At 39.3% G+C, this 19,325-nt stretch overlaps 1 protein-coding gene across 1 annotated transcript; it reads left to right on the plus strand.

Annotated features, from left to right (window-relative positions):
- Positions 1 to 230: 230 nt before the first annotated feature.
- LOC148676066 (interferon-induced GTP-binding protein Mx3-like) lies at positions 231 to 18,773 on the plus strand. Its single transcript, XM_088601556.1, has 13 exons — positions 231 to 378; positions 4,979 to 5,175; positions 6,341 to 6,478; positions 7,287 to 7,441; positions 8,862 to 9,000; positions 11,393 to 11,591; positions 12,279 to 12,357; positions 13,126 to 13,248; positions 14,069 to 14,210; positions 15,436 to 15,594; positions 16,875 to 16,951; positions 17,588 to 17,821; positions 18,166 to 18,773. Exons 2-13 carry the CDS (start codon positions 4,986 to 4,988, stop codon positions 18,388 to 18,390), a joined length of 1,860 nt encoding a protein of 619 aa, XP_088457682.1. The 5' UTR covers positions 231 to 378; positions 4,979 to 4,985; the 3' UTR covers positions 18,391 to 18,773.
- The last annotated feature ends 552 nt before the right edge of the window (positions 18,774 to 19,325 follow it).

A 19,325-nucleotide genomic window follows, 5' to 3' on the forward strand; every position in this document is an offset into this window, starting at 1 on the left:
AACGAGTGTCTGAATCACTGAGTCAGTCCTCGCCGAACCCGAAACTATTACAATTACACGTACAGTTTAAACACGCCATTTCACAAGTGTAGATACAGGTGAATAAACTCTTTATTTAAAGAAGTATTCCCCCTCCTGCATTAGCTAGGATATAAAAATGTTAATGATGTTCTGAGGAGAAACGAAACCTACTCTCATCCATATACAGTAGTTTCGTTTTCGAATTTCTACGTTGTTAGACACTGCTTTCGTTTGCTACAAAACGCATTACAAACAAACCAGATTGGCAATCTCACAGCACAGCGCACCTCAGTGGAGGACTGAACATCATCGCTCTCGCTCACAGATCAATAGAAGATACGGTCCGCAGAGAGACGGGTACAGTACATTGCGCTGACATTTGTTGGTGAAGCTATACCATGATAATTATTCAATTACTTTGTTATTTTACTGCAGTTTAAGTAGAGACGCTGTGACATTGTAACATTTGAAAACCACTGGATTGTTAACAGTAAAAACACATTCCATGTGGGTACTGCATGAGGTGCATCAAATGTTGAAAGGGATTGGTGTTAAGGATAATGTATTTCTTTCACCTCTTATCTTTACACCTTTAATGATATATTGAAGATTGCGTGTTTCGTCAGATGTGCGTCTGTTCTTTAAATAAATCTTGAAGAGCCATTGCTTTCATCCAGTTACTTTTTTTATTTGTAGCACTACCGCTGTCCAAAGCCGGCAAAACCGGTGAGCCGGTTGAGCAAGGAAGCACTCAGACTTTCGTCGAGAGAAACCGTAGCGTCAGATAAAGACTTGGGAAAAATAAACGTTCTTTAAAAATATTCTGTGTGGCCACACCTTAACTGTCAGAATGGCTACTGAGTCTATAGTTGGAATTAAGCATCAGATAAAATGTATAACTATAAAGGAGACCCAAAGTTAATAGGGCTCCCTCCAGATAACAATTTGTGCATATGCTACTATTATCAGCTCCCATACCAGCCTTATTTTACTATTTAGAACAATTAAATGAAATAAATGTATAACTAGAAAACATTTATTAATCACATTTGAAGAACACATAATAATTTACCAACAAAATCAAAAATTACACATTTGACAAAGATAAGTATTTTAAAACTGAAAGTGATAACATGAAACGTGGTAGTAAAACACCTCAAGCAGTCTACTTGTCTAGCTATTAAATGTTTCTGTTCGTATGTTAAATGGATCTGATTGACTCAAAATCAAATGAAATACAAAAGCATTATTACAATGACGGTTTCGACATCTTCTTTTCTACACTTAACTTTTCTTGGCACCCAATAGGTACGTCCTTTGGGAAGACAATGTGCGTTTGCCAGTTGCAACTAAATTATTTTAATTTAAAACCACTACAACATAGCTTGTAATGCAAGTAAAAGGTCACTTGTAATGTTTCATTACACATTAGATGTAATGATCATCACACCATTTACTACTTTCCGAAACTGAGTGATCAACACTCGGTGTGGCAGCAGCTGAATCCGCACTGATACTTTTCAACATCTACAGTGAAATTAACTTCTACACTTACATTCACAGCCAATAATATTATGATTTATAACTAACAAACATTAAACTTTAGATTAGCACAGTAACAACAGAAAGATTCACTGGTTGGAATTTGTCTTTTAAATTTGTGAACGTGCCCATTAGAAACAAAAGTTGCCTTGCCCATTGAGGGGCTCTAGGCAGCCGCCTAGTTTGCCTAAGCCAAGGGCCGGCCCTGCTATAAAGAAATAAGCTGTTCACCCAAAACCAATTTAGCCAATTTAACCAATTTTATTGTGGAGGTGGGTAGAGAAGGGGTTTGGCAAATGATTAAAGAGATATCGATTCTGAACATGGTGGAATTGGAACAATCTTATACCTAAGAGGACAACTGCATGGCCCACAGAACAGCAACCTGTGAGCAATCCCATCCTGAGCTTGACTACAGTACGCCATCTAGTGTTGTTTGCCGGTCACTAGAACCCAAAGAGTAGTTACATACTGTACCTGTGCACATTTTTTTTTATCCAAGCCTTATAGCACCAGAGCACCTTCCCAAAACTGCACAATCCTCTACAAACTGTGTTGCACTAACTCAGGCACTAATCCACTAACAGAATACAAACTCACAAGAATCAACACCTCACTTTGCAAACTCATGCTTCAAACCAGCCAATTGACCATGTGCCACTACAGTAAGTACCCCCCTGTGAGTAACATACAGTACATAGCTCAAATAGGAGAAATTGTGCTTCCAAGTATAACAAGCAGCTTCTCTCAGGTCATCTATCTCCTTGGTGAGGTAAACCTTTCTCTTTCTTCAAAACTCAGTATTGTCTATAATCTTCAACTGTTCTCTAATCAGTGCTCTGTTTCGTTGATTTTCTCAAGACTGTTTTGTTTCAATCGTAACTCTGTGCATTCCATTCTTTCTTCCCTTAGCATACTATTTCAATCTATCCTGTCTCTGCTCTGTCCACTTGGTCTCTCACTTTTCTCCAAACCATTCTTTTTTAACCTGCCCCTGTTTCTGTACCCAATTACCTTCCACGAGTTCATTACTTAAACACAACTTTGTGTGCATCCTCTAACTCTTAACTGCTAGTTAATCCTCATAAAACCAGAGGGGAATCCTTATAACACACACCCAGCCATAAGTAATAAAGGAGAACAAGAAAATATGCCTACTGTATTATAAAGGAATCACCATTGGATTTGTAATTAAAATGGCTGAATATGGGTTTTCAAAGTCACACCTCTAAGGGGTCTGTTTCTTGAACAGAGATCCTGGATTTCTGGAGATGAAAAAGTGAGAGCCAGCAAAATGATTTAAATAACAATAGACTCATTGCAGGACAGCTACAGTAAGTCATATCATGAGAGAATGAGAGCACACTTGTTGATTACTATACAACAGACTGATTTTGACTCCTCTAAAGGAATGTACAAATTATGAAGGGGTACAGCTTGCATAATGCAAATGAGGTATCTGAAAGGGGGGATCTAGGACCTGTCAGGCATCCATCAGGTTATGAAGGTCTTTCCTCTATAATAAGCTTCAAATCATATCGAAGAAGCATGTTTAGTAAACAGTTGAATGTCTTTATTAAAAGGCAATGTTATAGAAAAGAATGCTATTCTGTCTTTTAAGGAATAGTTGAGAAACCAAGTTTCTGCCACACATTGGACTTTTAAAGTGATTTTTTTAGAGAAGGTAAAAAAGGAAGTTGGAAATAAAGAGAAACTGAGGAACATAAGAGGAAACTGAAATTCCTGAGTAGGGACAGAAATGTATTAACGCAGTGGTTCTTAAACTATGGTACTGTGTGTGTACCACTGGTGGTATGTCAGATGACCCTGGAAATGTGTTGTGCGCACTGAAAGATTGGGAATTAACAGTTGAAGAATTAAAACATTATGTAAAGTTTTCATCTGTAATTTACTTAATCGGTTTCAGAAAGCTTGAGACGGATTTTCACATTTTCTATTTTAATAAAATTAGTTTATGTGTCAAATACGCAGCCTACGCACTTAGCTACGTCCATACAGCAGACGCTAATACTTGAGTGTTCATACTCCTCTCGAGCTTTCATGATTTGTTGATGTATTTTTAAACACGTCACATTGCGTGCAGTCAAAGCAATCCCGAAGCTGTTCAGTGCTCTCCGAGTCCAAGGCTTTTACTATTCTTGTCTCCGGTTTGATCCTCTTGAACAGCGGCTGGTAGATCGACCTGAGAAGCACAGTGTTGTGGTCGGAGTTGCCCAGTGGAGGTCTTGCGAGGGACGAGTAGGCATTAGGGACTGTCCTATAGCAACAATCAATGATTTTGTTCAACCGCGTGGGGCAGGTCACATATTGGTAATACGTTGAAAGACTGTTATTTAGCGTGCAGCTGTTAACGTCTCCTAAAGTAAATTTAGGAGCATCTGGAGATATAGTGTCCAGTTTCTGGGAACCATCAAAACTTATATTGGAAACCTTTACCGCATTCGCTTTAGGGTGGATATAGACAAGTGGAATAAAAAGCTGCAGAAATTCTCAAGGGAGATAAAAGGGGCGTAGAGAAACACTGAGCAGTTCGATGTCAGGCTTGCACACACTCTCACGGACGGTGATGTTCTGACACCAGCGGTTATTTATCATCAAGCAGACCACTCTGCCGTGATGTTTACCTGTGCTTTCAGGTTCTGTGTCCAGCCGGTGTAGAGAAAACCCCTCAGGCTTGACAACATTGTCCTTCACGGTCTCGTCCAGCCAAGTCTCTGTAAAAGCTAGAATGCAGGCATCCCGAAAGTTGTGCAGGAACCGTACACTGGCATGCAGTTCGTCTAGGTTACTCCTCAGTGAGCGCACGTTCGACAGAATGATGGTGGGCAGCGGGAGCTTATTCCTCCTCCCAGAGTCGGAGGGAGGGCCGATTCTTGCTCTTTCACTAAGCGAATTGGAAGAAGTGACACAGAAAATTTTACTGGAGCCAAAATCACTGTAGGTAGGATGCCTGAGTTATACCGGGACAGAAAAGGGGGTGAGGACAGAAGCAGATCAGGCTTAAATAACTGGTAAAACAGACATACTGGAAAGAAAAGTACTGTCTGGAACTGGATCCTGAGAGGAAGCATTGTTGAAGCTGGTACTTTGGCTTCTCTCAAGAAATTGTTGGATGAGATCCTTGGATCAATTAGCTAATTGCTAAATGTTAACTAAAGTTATATCATATACTGTATATAACGTTGTTATGCATCTGTCTTTGACGTCATCTAAGCAGTGTAACAAAGCAGGTAATGCCAGGTTTCGTTGTAACTACTAATGAGTTACATGGGCCGAATTGATACCTCTTATTTGTAACCATTCTATGTGTTTAAAATTGATGTACTATTATCTTATGTATTTAAAATTTAAACGCAGTAATAACATTGGTGCCGTGGATCAAATTTGTCCATAGGGCAGCAATGAACAAAACACTTTACAGCCAATATGAGGAGAAGGTGCGGCCCTGTATTGACCTGATCGACTCCCTGCGGTCTCTCGGAGTGGAGAAAGACCTGGGCCTACCAGCCATCGCTGTCATTGGAGACCAGAGCTCGGGGAAGAGCTCTGTGCTGGAGGCTCTGTCAGGAGTAGCCCTGCCCAGGGGGAGTGGTAAGTGCTTGCCCTGCAGCCACAGAACAGTAGCTGCTTCTGAGACTGCACCCTCTCCAGGGATGGGACATGTAGCTCTTTGGAGGACTGTGGCGAAGATCATTGATTAACTTTTCTTTGCATTTCACCTGTTTTATTTTACCTAGCTTTCATTGGGCTTTTCTGAAGTTGAGTCACAGTATACAATTCCATTTGTTGATATGAGTATTATTGCACATGCACATTGTGTATGTCTGAAGCCTACATGGCATTGACTGTCAAAGGCATCTGACTCTCTACTGACACTTAAACAGCGCTGCAACAGTCTGCTTGTGTTGAACATGACGACCCAACTCATTCCAAAAATGTTCTGCTGAAAGCCAGTCCAACAGTTGAACATTGTGTGCATGAGGAAATGCATCAGTAACCCTAGCTGTACTGAGCTGAGCATTTCAGATACAAAAAGTTGTATTGGAAAATGAGACATTTCTGTTTTGCTTGTCCACACTAACAGTGAAAGGAATACAAAGGAATCTGGTCACAAGATGTAGTTCACATAACACCGGACAATTGGACTACCCTTTATACTGTAGGAACAAATCCTCATTGGAACTCAGCATGAACTGTGCTGTACCTCACACTGTCATTTTTTCCTTTACCAGCTCAGTGTTGTTCAACACTGGGAATTAGACAGTCTCTTACACTACCAATCATCCTAAAACAATTTAACAGATGAGAAATGGTAGCTGGTGCCTGGTTTCTCTCCACAGTTGTCAGTCATGGCATCTGGAAAAATAAGAGTAGTGCTCATTAAAGCATCATTTTTACAAGACTGTGTTGCATTGTGTTGCAACACCTTTTCTTCAGTTTAAAGTGCTACTGAGCCTTTGTCAGTATTATTCAAGTTTCCTTCCAAGAAATTACATCCGAAAATATACTTATGAATTCAGATAATTGTTCATCTTAGCTGTATGCGCTATTCTTTAAATTGAATATTTTTCACCCAGGATGGATTTGAACGTCATGCTTACAGAGCCATTAAGTTGCATGGCCTCTGAATTGAACATACTCCTGATTGCTTCAGAACTAGACAGCTAGTATCATCTGTCTATTGAGATTGAGTCACTGTCTGCAAAGGGCCACAAGATCTGTTTCAGTAGACATACATATCTGACATTTTTAATAGGCATTGTTACAAGGTGCCCCTTGGAATTGAAGCTGAAGAAGATAAGGGAAGAAGATGACTGGACAGCGAAAATAAGCTACCAAGGTCATGAGGAGGACATTTTACTTCCCTCCGATGTGGAGCAGAAAATCAGAGAAGGTGGGTTTGAGCCACCTCAGACTTCTTTTCTATTTTGATCAAATATGACACTTCCTGTTTTCATTCACCTACATTACCTACTTCTATGTTCAAATAAAAAAGGCATCTCCTCACATATTGTCTTATCAGTCCTATTTAAAATCAGTGAAGCTTATAAGCGGTGATAAGGGCCACCAACCATTCTTCACACAGCGGGCCTGTGGACATGAGATGACAAAATCTTTCTTCATTTCCACTCCTTAACACCTTAACAATAACAACATAAATAATAATATAAGTTGTCTGGCAGATACAATACCTTTATTGAGATTACATTGTCCAACCAGGCAATGATCCATGTATTGACAACAGCAAGGACATTTAGAATGGGACCTTAGTTCAATGTCTCATTTACAGAATTGTCTGACACTGGAAGAGTTAAGATTTGTGCCAAGAACCCCCTGCTAGTAGCTGATAGGTTAATTTTTTTATTGTGTTGGATTCTATTCCACATTGTTATTTTTCCTTTGCAGTTAAGCTCACTGGATTCACATTTAAATAATGGTCACATTTGTGTAGTGACCCTTCAAAAATGAAAAATGTAATGCATAATGCAATTACACTCAATTGTATAAAATTAATTGGTGTCCTAATCTTAAATCATATACTGTAAGGATAATTCACAACATTTAGTTCCAATTTTCCTTAAAATATTTTGAAAATGTTGTGATAAGCTAGAATTTTATTTGATTCCAAAAGAAGCTAAATATGTCGCATATCCTTTGTGCTCAGCTCAGACCTGTGTTCTGTTGCGTCTGTGTTCATCCAGCTCAGAATGAGATGGCAGGTGTTGGAGTTGGCATCTCGGATGAGTTAATCAGCCTGGAGATCGCCTCAAGTGATGTCCCAGACCTGACCCTGATCGATCTGCCTGGGATTGCTCGAGTGGCTGTGAAAGGACAGCCAGAAGATATTGGTGAACAGGTAAGGTTTTGTCTATGCCAGTAGTTGACATTTTAAACAGCTTAGGTTTTAATAATAATAATTGCTTACACTTATACAGTATAGCGCTTTTCTGGACACTCCACTCAAAGCACTTTACAGGTAATGGGGACTCCCCTCCACCCCCCCCAATGTGCAGCATCCACTTGGATGATGCGACGGCAGCCATAGTGCACCAGAACGCTCACCACACATCAGCTATTAGTGGTGAGGAGAGCAGAGTAATGAAGCCAATTCAAGGGCCAATGGGAAATTTGGCCAGGACACCGGGGTTACACCCCTACTCTTTTCGAGAAACGCCCTGGGATTTTTAATGACCACAGAGAGTCAGGACCTCAGTTTTGCGTCTCATCCGAAGGACGGCGCATGTTTACAGTGTACTGTAGTGTCCCTGTCACTATACTGGGGCATTAGGACCCACATAGACTGCAGGGTGAGCACCCCCTGCTGGCCCCACTAACACCTCTTCCAGCAGCAACCTTAGTTTTTCCCAGGAGGTCTCCCATCCAGGTACTGACCAGGCTCACACCTGCTTAGGTTCAGTGGGCTGACAGTTGTGAGTTGCAGGGTGATATGGCTGCTGGCCAATTGTTTAGTTTTATTACTATTAAGTGAAAATAATGTAGACCTGATGAAGAAGGTTTAATGTGGAAAATAAAAAAAGATTTATCAAACATATCCATATGATTCAGAAATACACTTGATCTTGATCTGTGTTTTGTTGACTTTTTATGGTGAGTAAAAGGTGTGCGATTCCTGCCTTTTAGGAGCATTAACAGACTTTGTCAGTGATTTTGTCATGAAGTCAGAACGGTGCAGCCTTTGTCTCATGCTTCAAAGCCCTCATTTTCCACTCTGTCACATTATAACATGTGGTAAGGTGTCACGATCGCAACTCCCCCTCTTAAGGGCGCTCCAGCCCTTCCTTGTTCTGCCCCATTATCTGCACCTGTTCTCCATTTCTGTTCTACCTTAAAAGCCAGACTCAGACACTATCCAACGCTCCTCATTGATTCCCCCCATCGTGAGAGCCCGGGTCCTGCTGCGTTATGTTTTTAACCTTCAGTTCCTGATTCCCCTTCAGTTCCCGTGTTTTAATCCCCAGATGGATCGCCTAGTTAAGGACTCTCACTTTTGTCTTGGATTCCCCGTTTGGACTTTACATGGATTGTTCACCCCGTAATCACTACCCCTGGATACCTGCACCCCTTGGACACGCCCCCCTCTCCATACCTACTCCTGCATGGCTTTTTCCCCAGTGTTTCCTCACTAATCTGGATCGTGTCATCTGCATAGGGCCCAGAAAGAACTGTTTGTTACAGTAAGGCAGCCGGGCAGGTCTTGAGACCCATATTATAAGTTCAGATTGCGCAATGTTAAAGACACCTCTGCCTCACTGCAGATCAAGAGGCTGATAAGGAAGTTCATACAGCGGCAGGAGACTATCAACTTGGTGGTGGTGCCCTGCAATGTTGACATTGCAACAACAGAGGCCTTGCAGATGGCCCAGGAGGTGGACCCTGAGGGAGAGAGGACTCTTGGTATGTGATACATATTCCATGTCTTTGTGATACATATTGATGTCTTTCAATATTAATATAGCTTCTATCTAAGATATTAGGGATATTCTCACCCTGCATTCATAATAAACCATTGCCTTCATATAGGTCAACTGCCTGAGAGGTGTGTCTGAACTGGCTTGCTCTGTGGCCTTCTTTTAGTTTTTCTTATATATTTCATTCCAGACCAAATTGGTATAAAATATAACAAGTAGAAGGGAAAATGTAAAAAAAAAAACCTGGACTGGGAAATATTTCAATAGTTCCAGGTACACAGTGGAATTACATGTACAGTACTTTTTATGTACCTATTTGCCAGTGCCCTTTCATTAACTGTATAGAAACGTAATGGGAAGAGATTAGTGGCAGACTGAAAGGAATGTACGGCTTGCATTTTATAATCTGCTCACTTTGCCTTTTTCCAGAATGTCAATATTTTTATATCCAGTGACTTATGAAAAACATAATTGATCAAATCACCTTTGCCTCTACCTTCAGCTCCTTCACTGGTCAAACCTAAAACTAAATTATTCCAAGTCTTTATGTATTGATGAGTTGACGGCGACCTGTTCCTTAGATGTCATTAAGATTACCAAGTTGTCTCCATACTTTTGTTTTCTATGATATGTTTGAGGTTGTCTTTAGATTTCAGGATGTGGGGGCTGTTTCACAAAGCAAGACTACTCAGTTAACCAGATAACTTTAGTAAATGTGTTGACAAACATCTGGATTTTCAGTTTCACAATGCAGGAGTGAATTGTATCCATGTCAAATTGTATTGTATCAAACTTAGCTTGACTTAGTGTTTAAGAGCTTGACTTAAAGACCAACCAATCCCCTTGCAAAAACACCATCACTTCAGGGATCCACTTGACATTAGAGTTTTGTGGAAAGAATGAAAGTTTAGAGATCACCAATACCCTTTACAGTTCGCTGATGATTTTTATTTGAAAGATAGCACTTCAGCAGACAGGGTACACTTTATATTAACAAGCAATTGTTTATACGGCTCATCATAGCTCAGCATTAAACAAACTCAAAACGTGTTCTTATGGTTGAGATTCCTTGTTACTGGTGCAGTTTTTTACTGTTTTGTTGACTGGGAGTGTTTAAGTAAAGCAAGAGTGTGTTGTGCAATAGCTGAAGTGATGTTTGCAATAAAACAGTTTTTGTGTTAATTTGTGTTTCCAGGCCATACATTAGCAAGTGCCATCAAACAGGGATTTCATTAAATAGTTGGTAATGTTTTATATTGTATATAACAAAAATATTAGAATTTCGTAATATAACAGGTGCTCTGAACTGCACAGACCTCATTAAAGTGCCCACGAGGCCAAATCAATCAATGTAGTCTAAAAAATTAACATTAATTACACAAAACACTCTATCAAAATAAGTTTTTAAATGTGTGTGCCTGCAATGGGTGTGACCTAGACTTAGGCATTCATAATGTACAGTTTCCGTCATGACAATGTTTCCTGTGTTATCATGATCTGTAACACATGTGTCACATTAACAACATGGCTCTGTCTGAGGGTATTCCCAGAGCTGAGAGAGAACATCATAGCTGATCTTCATTTTAGTGAAACAGTGACCAATTATTTTAGGTTATATTTTTGTTTCTGATTTCATTTAGGTTACTTTTTTTGCATTATACATTGTAATTAGGTCACACTTTTATCTGGCTTCAGACTGTCTGCAATCTGAGGGGGAGCCTCATCTATACATGATTCACTCCAAAAAATGTTGGGGAAAAAGACAACAACACAGTAAAGGAATACTTTATTGTATTGATGATGATACTTCCTCTTCCTCCAGTCTTATTCTGCTCACGCTTCTTTTGTTGGCTAAAATTATGAGTCATTTTCATTCAGTGGATTGCACTATACTATATTATACAGCACCACTGTGAATAATATTCTTGCATTTTGTCTTAATTTGCTGACAGGTCCTCTCAGTGTTGTCAAGATACTGTAAATCCATAAATTACTGGTACATAAAAACAATATATTGTACATCTTTATCTCCTCACTATTACAACAGATTTTATCCTGATAGTTTTCCATGAGGAGCCATAACTGTTAGTCACTGGATTAAGATGCATGTTTTTTCTCCGTGGTTATGCTGAATTCTGAAGAATTCAATGCTTGACCCTCCTTGCCTTCTGAAGTGTGGTGTGAATGTGCAGTTAGTCAAATTGTTTAAATGTGAATTGCTTTAATCAGATAGCTTAAACCAGAGCTTGCCTTTGTGAAACCGGAGTAATCCTGAAGTCAGTTAATTCAATTTGGATAACGAGAGAAAATCCAGAATTAAGCCTCCTTTGTGAAACAGCCCCCTGCTGTTTTAAAAGGTCCATATTAAAAACCCGCAGGTATTCTGACAAAGCCTGACCTGGTGGACAAAGGGACAGAAGAGACCATTGTGGAGATAGTCCGCAACCAGATCATCACCCTCAGTAAAGGCTACATGATTGTCAAATGCCGAGGGCAGAAGGAGATCAATGACAAGGTGTCTCTGGATGAAGCATCTGAAAAGGAGAAGACCTTCTTTGAGGACCACCCAAATTTCAGGTTATTATCATGCTTGTCAACAACAATTGTTTTTCTTATCAAGCTCTCTGTCTTTATTTTCTTATTGAGACGGGGCAGTGTGCTTGATGATCACTGGGGTTGCTGTTGTCTGATGATCTAAGTTACTAGTGTGTTTTTATACTGTAGATTGCTTTTATTGTTGATTCTGCACATATAGAATTTAATCCAGCATATGCTGCAGTGGGTTTGTGAAGTAAACATTGTCATAATGCAGAAACAGAAACTCATCTGCGTGCAGTATACATGAACAAATGAGAGATGACATTTGACAGATGGAAACATTGCCAGACTTTTGTCGTGCGGCGAGTGTGTCTCTGAGTGTGCTTTTTGTCCATTTACTCCCATTGCCAGTGATTGACTGAAAAGACTGGTTCTTTGTCTTGTAATTGGCAAACCTTCCACATATCGAACACTCCCAGGAGACCACGAGTATGACATCTCTGTAGCATGTTGTTTTACACTTCCTCTCTTTCAGGAAGTGAAGAATTATAAGTTAACAGGGTGCAGAGCTACTTGAGAGTTCATGACTATATTGAGTGGCGTAATGTAATATGTGTATCCATCCTGGTATGGTAATGCTTCCATTAGAATACTGTGTCCTGCGGTCAGACTGCAGAAAGGTTACTGAATGATTTTTTGTGTTTTTTTGTGTTGTCATCTCCTCAGCACACTTTTGGAAGAAGGATATGCTACAATTCCTTGTTTGGCTGAGAAGCTAACTCTGGAGCTGGTGGAGCACATCAATGTAAGGGTTTTATTTTGACTGTGTTCAAGGACATTCAACAAGAAAGGTGTAAATAACATTTATGTACAACAGGGAGAGTTTCTCAAATGGAGATCTGTCACTTTCTCTTAGTTTGTCTCTACATGTACAGTAGTTATCCTTGCTTTTCTTACAGTATGTCCTTCACTAGTTTTTTCTCAGGACAGCACCATGCTTTACTGTACATTGCCTGCTCATTGGTTGTGTCAGGTTATAATGATATTTTACTACACTTCCCACAGGTTTTGTCATGATACAAGCTCACTTTACTGCACAATGTTTGCATTTGCAAACATTTATGTGGTTTATGCAATACAGCTCAGACAAAGGTTTGCTACAGTGAATCATGGTGTTATTTCTCTACCTCACTGGAAATACAATACTTCCATAGGAAAACACAAGTCATCTGTGCATAAATACTAATAGAAATGTGCAAGTGTGTCACCAGAAACTTTAATAAGGACAGTCTCAACTGTTGCTATTGGCATCTTCAGGGATGGGGGCCAGAGTGGGACTTTGGGCCTTTATAAGAGTGGTTTAGTTGCATGACTCACTAACCAGAGCTTAGTTATAAACCTCTAGACCTCGTAATGTCATTTGAAAACTGATCTGAATGGAGACCCCGAGGGAAGAGGGAAATGAAAAAAAAATAATTTGGTTCTGGGGGGTAGACTTCGGGTGAGAAAGGTCTTATATCAGATTCTCAGAGCTACAGGAAATTCCATTGTGTCATTAATATTCTTTTTCAAGAAATCGCTGCCAGCATTAGAGGAACAAATTGAAGCCAAGCTTGCAGAAACCAGTGCAGAGCTTGAGAGATATGGAAAGGGACCACCAGCAGACCCCATGGAGAAAATGGGTTTCTTGATTGATGTAAGTTTTATCGATATGAGACATAATCATGTACTCACTGTAATTTTAATTATGATTTCCATCTTTCTGCTTGGTTTTGTCTTCTGTACCTGGCTTTGAGTAGTATTGTTATTACTTTGCCTCACTTTTCCCAATTCATCATTCCTACTTATACCCCATTTTAGTCCTCTTCTGGTCTCTTTGGGCATCTTCTGGTCTCTTACTTGTCCCTCTCCTCAAGTTCCAGTTTTCTGATTCACATTCTGCTCCCTTTCCTGATTTGCTCCTCTGTGATACCTGGGAAAACTGGGCTTCACAACCACAGTCCAGCCTTTGGCAACCTTTCCAGACCTTTCAAGACTCTGGCATTTGATCTATCCCTGGTGTAATTGCTTGTAAAAAGTAGGGTTGAGCTCCTTAGCAAAGGCAAACTAACAAACTAGTGCTTGATAGCAGTTCTCAATTCATTGGAAGGATATGTGTTGGTCTGGAGAATTAAAGTTTACATTTAATTCAGATCTGGGTCTTGACTTGTTCGCTGCCCAAAGATGCCATTAACTCAGCATGGCTCTGGCTCTCCAGAACAGGTATAGATAACCTGTGTTTCATCTGAAAAGGGAGTCCATTTTAAATAATTAGCTTTGTCACAGCAAAGGGCTTGTCCAGTCAAATTGCTTTAATAGGAATAAAAGCTGGGAACCTTAGTAGAGTTTTTCTTAAACTTGTTATTTATCTCAGGCCGTAAAAGAGTTTTTTAGGTCTAGTCACAAACAAGGAACAGAAAATGTATCATTCTTAAATGTTGTTATCTCCCCTTTTCTTGTGGTTACCTCTCTGACAGAAAGTCACTGCTTTTACTCACGATATCATTAATCTGACTACCGGTGAAGAACTGAAGAATGGACGCAAAATGAATCTGTTTGCAAAGCTGCGAATGGAGTTTGGTAAATGGAAGGAACAGCTTGATGTATCTGGGATCACATGTGAGTCTGACACACCTTTAGTTGCTGTGTGGAACAATAATTTTCTTTGTCCTTTGACAAACAGGTTTTAAGTTACACATTCTTTTCAACTTCTTTGTTTCCTGGTTCATACTTCAGACACAGGTGTATGTGACGCAGCAGGTTTTACCCTTGATACAGCTAACAGCGTGATAAACATCTCAACTTTTAGTCTCCAATAAAACTGGACTCTTAATGAATACTGATGTAATACAAAATGTTATTTGAAAAACTCCAGTACCATGAAAACAATGTAAACCTACTAAGAAAACTTTATATATGGGGCACAATTAGAATTGGATAGAAAAAGGGGGGATATAAAGTAGTACTCCTGCCATATTCAGCAACCTTTTTTGCTGAAACAGCTCCAGACAGAGACAGAGTTTGTTTTTTTAAAATGAAAACTTGAATCAGAAAGAAAAGAGCTATAACAATAAGTATGTGAGTCAAATATCTTTTATTAATTGTCACAGCAGAGAGCACATACTACTGTCCTTTTTCACAGATTCCCTTTAATGCCAGTGTTGTTCATTATTTAATCACCCTATTTTCATTATTGGTTACAAGTGTGTGGATATTTATTGCTCACATCCAGCATGATGCTGTGTTCCATTGTCCATTCCATGTTCCTAATATAGTGAGTTTCCTTTCTCATTATTATAGTGTGTCTTTCTCTCTTTGTCACTGAAATAGTTATATGTTAACAGCAACATCAGAAAAATACTGCAAAAATCAAATCTCTTCCCTGAAGTTCAGTTTTAAGATTTCCTCTTTTGTAAGCTTGGAAGTTCCCATGACCAGTGGGAATATGTACAGTAATAATAAATTACTGTACACATAGTACCTAAAACCTGAAGAACTGGGTGTGACACCTTTACACCTAGAGTCTTGAACTTAGGCTTTCAGTATAAAAGAAGTAGAAACAAAGGAAAAAATGTTTCAACGTTTGTGTGCCAGTGTTTATTACAGGAAGTATTCTGTGTAGTTGGAGGCTCAATTGCAATGAATTGAAAGGAGTGTACAAACTAGAAATGATCCCAAAGATAGCACAAAGGTTTACACTAAAACACAAGAATCAGAAGCTGTGGGAGACCCTTTAATCTATTAGAAATCATGCTTAGCTCAACCCTTCATGTCTCTCAGTTTTGTTTGTTAATGCATTTTAAGAAAAGACCTTATATTCTTGTATCCCCATGTGGTGCTACAGTCAGACAAAGAGTCGACAAGGAGGTGAATCAATATGAAACCAACTATCGAGGGAGAGAACTCCCTGGCTTCATCAACTACAAGACCTTTGAAATGATGGTGAAGGACCAGATCAAGCAACTGGAAGAGCCAGCCATTAAGAAGCTAAAAGATGTTACAGGTGAGTGGGTCAGTGCACAGGACAGGGCATGGGCAGAGGAGTGTGGTGTGAAGAGCTTGTGACAACATTGGTTAAAGACCTCACCTGCATGTTTACAGCCTGCCAGGACAGTTTCCCCTCTTTAATGGTGCAAGGTGCAATGTTTTATGGCTATAGATGTGTGCAGACACTCTTGCCACAAATTTTCTGTATGTCTGACTTTAGTTGCTTGTTTTCGAATGCAAGTGATAAAACATTCAGCTATGTAGACTCCATGAATTTCTTACATACAGTACATGCCTTCAGTATCATTGTAAGCTGGAAGTGGGAAGTGGAGCTGTGAAATGCAGAAAGCTTCCAAGGGTTTTGTGAAACTGGGCCATTATTTTCCATTTCCCATTTTTCAACCATAAATCAGGGCTTTCACCTCAAAATATGGAGCCTGATGTTTTGCAAAGCACTGAACAAAATATGTATTTCAATATTATTCAAAATTATAAAGTGGTATATATGATAAAGACAATATTATTAAGGTTTAGGCAACCGTGTGGACTTTTGGTTACAGCTCTGAATGAAGGGCCATGAACCCAAATCTTTAGGTGGGGGCGATGTTGCACAACTGAGCAAGAATCCTTCACTCAGATCACTCCAACAGAAGATAGCTGTAAAAATGGGCCTTTGGGTCATCATAGTAAATAAGCATTTGGTCTTAATTAATTCACTTGATAAAATAAAGGAATACATGCAAAAATAAAGAACACCTATGCCAAATCATTAAATAACATAGGTGTTACTATTTAACTTTGTGAAATAAACCTGAAAGGACATGCAAAAGGACATTCTTAACCAAGCTGAATTTGAAGTGTAAACTTTAAGAGTCCTGGAAGAGCTCTGTTCTGTTGTTGAGTGGCTTTTTGAGGGTGGCAGGAATGTTGCTGAAGCTGCTTTCTAAAGTTTCATGACAAATGTTATTAATAAAGCAGAAATGCATGTTAAGTGACACATCCCTCAAATTTCCCTCATATAAGTTATGAGCTAATCACCACTGTATGCATAAAAAATGTGAATATTATGTCACAAGTAATTGAATGAATGTAGGCATTGTAGTAGCCAAAAGCATATTAATCTGTTATTTTGTGTATGTAGAAAAGGTAATTTTTCTAAAATGTCTATAGTAGTAGTGGGGAATCTTGCTTATTGTTTAGTCGTAGGAAATTCTGCATGCACATATTTCATGATAAAATCTTTTTGGGCAATACCCAGTTCTCTTGCAACAATTATGAATATCATTTCTTTTCCAGATATTGTGAAAAAGTCATTCATACAGGTGGCTCAGAATGATCTGACTGGCTTCCCAAACTTACTGAAGGCTGCCAAGGTACATTTTTTAAAATGATCCTAATGCCACATTGGAATGAACAATTAAAAAATTGAACAGTTCATTGCACCAGACATTTCGGTTTGCTGGGGAGAAAAGATCCATCTGTATTTTTCAAAGCTGATTCTTTGGAGTCGGCTGGGTCAGAGCAGGATAGACCAAAGGGGCTTTTCTCATTCTTCATGCCCTTGAATCTGCCTCTACTGTATACAGTATGTACTGTGCATCCACAGGACAGAATCCAAAGACATTTGTAACCATGACATTGCAAAAATCCTAATGTCTGGATTATAGTTCTGCAAAAAGAGTTACTTTTAGTGTTACTTTATTTATCTTTAATATAAAACTATACTTTTAACACTTCTGTTGGTTAATACAGGATGGAAAATACTTTTTGTTTTGACTTCATTCTTTTGTCTGAATAATAATGCAAGTAAATTTCCACACACAACCAAATAATTCAGTATGTATTGTACAGTATATGGTATTTCTGAAAAGCTGATGTAAACAATGTGATTTCCTATTGTTGTTGTTTAAATGTGATGTACAGTCTTAAGGAAGTCGTTGCTGCAGATGTGAATTGTAAAACCATGTGCCGTGGCTGCTGTTTCATGCCCGTGTCTTTTGCATGTCTAGACCAAAATCGAAGCCATAAAACAGAACAAAGAGGTCATTGCTGAGTCTATGTTGAGGACGCAATTTGAGATGGAGCTCCTGGTGTACACTCAAGACAGTATCTACAGCAACGGCCTGAACGAAGTGAAAGAAAACGAGGCTGGGGGGAAAAAAGTAGTAAGCCAGCTGGCTTACACTATCAACAGCCAGGTCACTTTACAAGAAATGATGTATCACCTCAGATCCTATTACAACGTAAGTAATCAGCACAAAGTTGGTGTATCCGCGTCTTCAGTTAATTTGCTGTTAAATCAGCTCTTGCCTTGTATGTACTGTATTCCTCTGTTAGATTCGGTACTGATAAATCATGTTTATTTGACAAACGTAAAGAGAAAGGAAATTACGATCCAATGTGTTCTGCAAACATTTAATCCTCAAGCATAAATGAGCTTCAGCTTGCATTATTGAAAAAGACAAGGATATGTGAAGTTTGAAATGCAGCGTGACTTTTGCCAACGATTGAACCACCATGATTTTTGGGTTCCTGTGCATCTGCCTGCTCACAGTGCACATTCTCTGCTTGTCTCTGGATCCGCCAGATCGCCTCCCAGCGCCTCGCGGACCAGATCCCCCTTGTCATCCGGTACCTGATTCTGCAGGAATCGGCGTTGCAGCTCCGGAGAGAGATGCTGCACATGCTGCAGGATAAGGATAGTGTGGACCAGCTCCTGAAGGAGGACCTGGACATTGGCAACAAGAGAAGCGTCCTGCAGAACCGCCTCAAACGCCTGACCAAGGCGCGGAGCTACCTTGTCAACTTTTAACACTTCATCCTTCCATGCAGGGGCACATGCAGCAGGGTTAGGACTCAGTAATTCTGCAGTCAAAAAGTGTCTAGCCTTACAGAAAATTGATCATTCCATTTAGAAATCAGCCGGGTGGCAGTCCTAGCTAGATGTGTGTATAAAGATACTTAATAATTCTGTACTGTATCGTTTCTTTAGGGCTTAGTTGTTCCCTTTAGAATTCTTTTGTTTAGGCTGTTTTGTATGTATATGAACATACAAATATTCACTGCTCACTGTTTTTATTTTAAAAAAAAACCTCAAGATGTTGGTGTACTTGATTAATGTTTAAGGAGAACATTTTTTTTCTGTATGTTAATGCCTGCCTCTCAAAAATGAATACACAACTAAGCAAATGGCAATTGATGTCTTTTCTTGGAGACCATATTAATTTTCTTTCTAGACAGAAATTGATTATATAAAAAAGTAATTTGTTCTTGATTAAAAAAGTAGTGGGTGACTAATGAAAATCCATCATTAATATTTTTTCCTGAAACTCCAAAACTATGAGATGAAAGGCCAACTGCATCTGTCACACACAGAAGAATAAGGAAAATTCCATCCATAGTTCTTATATATTTGTAACTAGTCTGCTTTTTTTAGATAAAGCATGACATTTTTGACCTTGTGAGGAGATATGGTCAGTGCCTGTATCATATTTCTGTACACATGTACAAGGTAAGCTACAGAAAAACACAAATCCCTCTCAAAGATCCAAGTAGAGTGCCATAGGATCATGTACAATAACCTCTGTCTGACAAGAACTGCTTTTTCCACTGTGTAGTTGACACAGACATGTTTCACTGTGATAAACTAGGGAAGCTGTTAATTAGTGAAACTTCACAAAACATAATGAAATCTTCAAGCAAGCAGGGTATTTGCCACCACCTCTGAGGAACAAGGACCACCACACA

Source organism: Lepisosteus platostomus, chromosome 2 (genome assembly GCF_059453375.1).
Source record: "Lepisosteus platostomus isolate fLepPlt1 chromosome 2, fLepPlt1.hap1, whole genome shotgun sequence".
NCBI classification, from domain to species: Eukaryota; Metazoa; Chordata; class Actinopteri; order Semionotiformes; family Lepisosteidae; genus Lepisosteus; species Lepisosteus platostomus.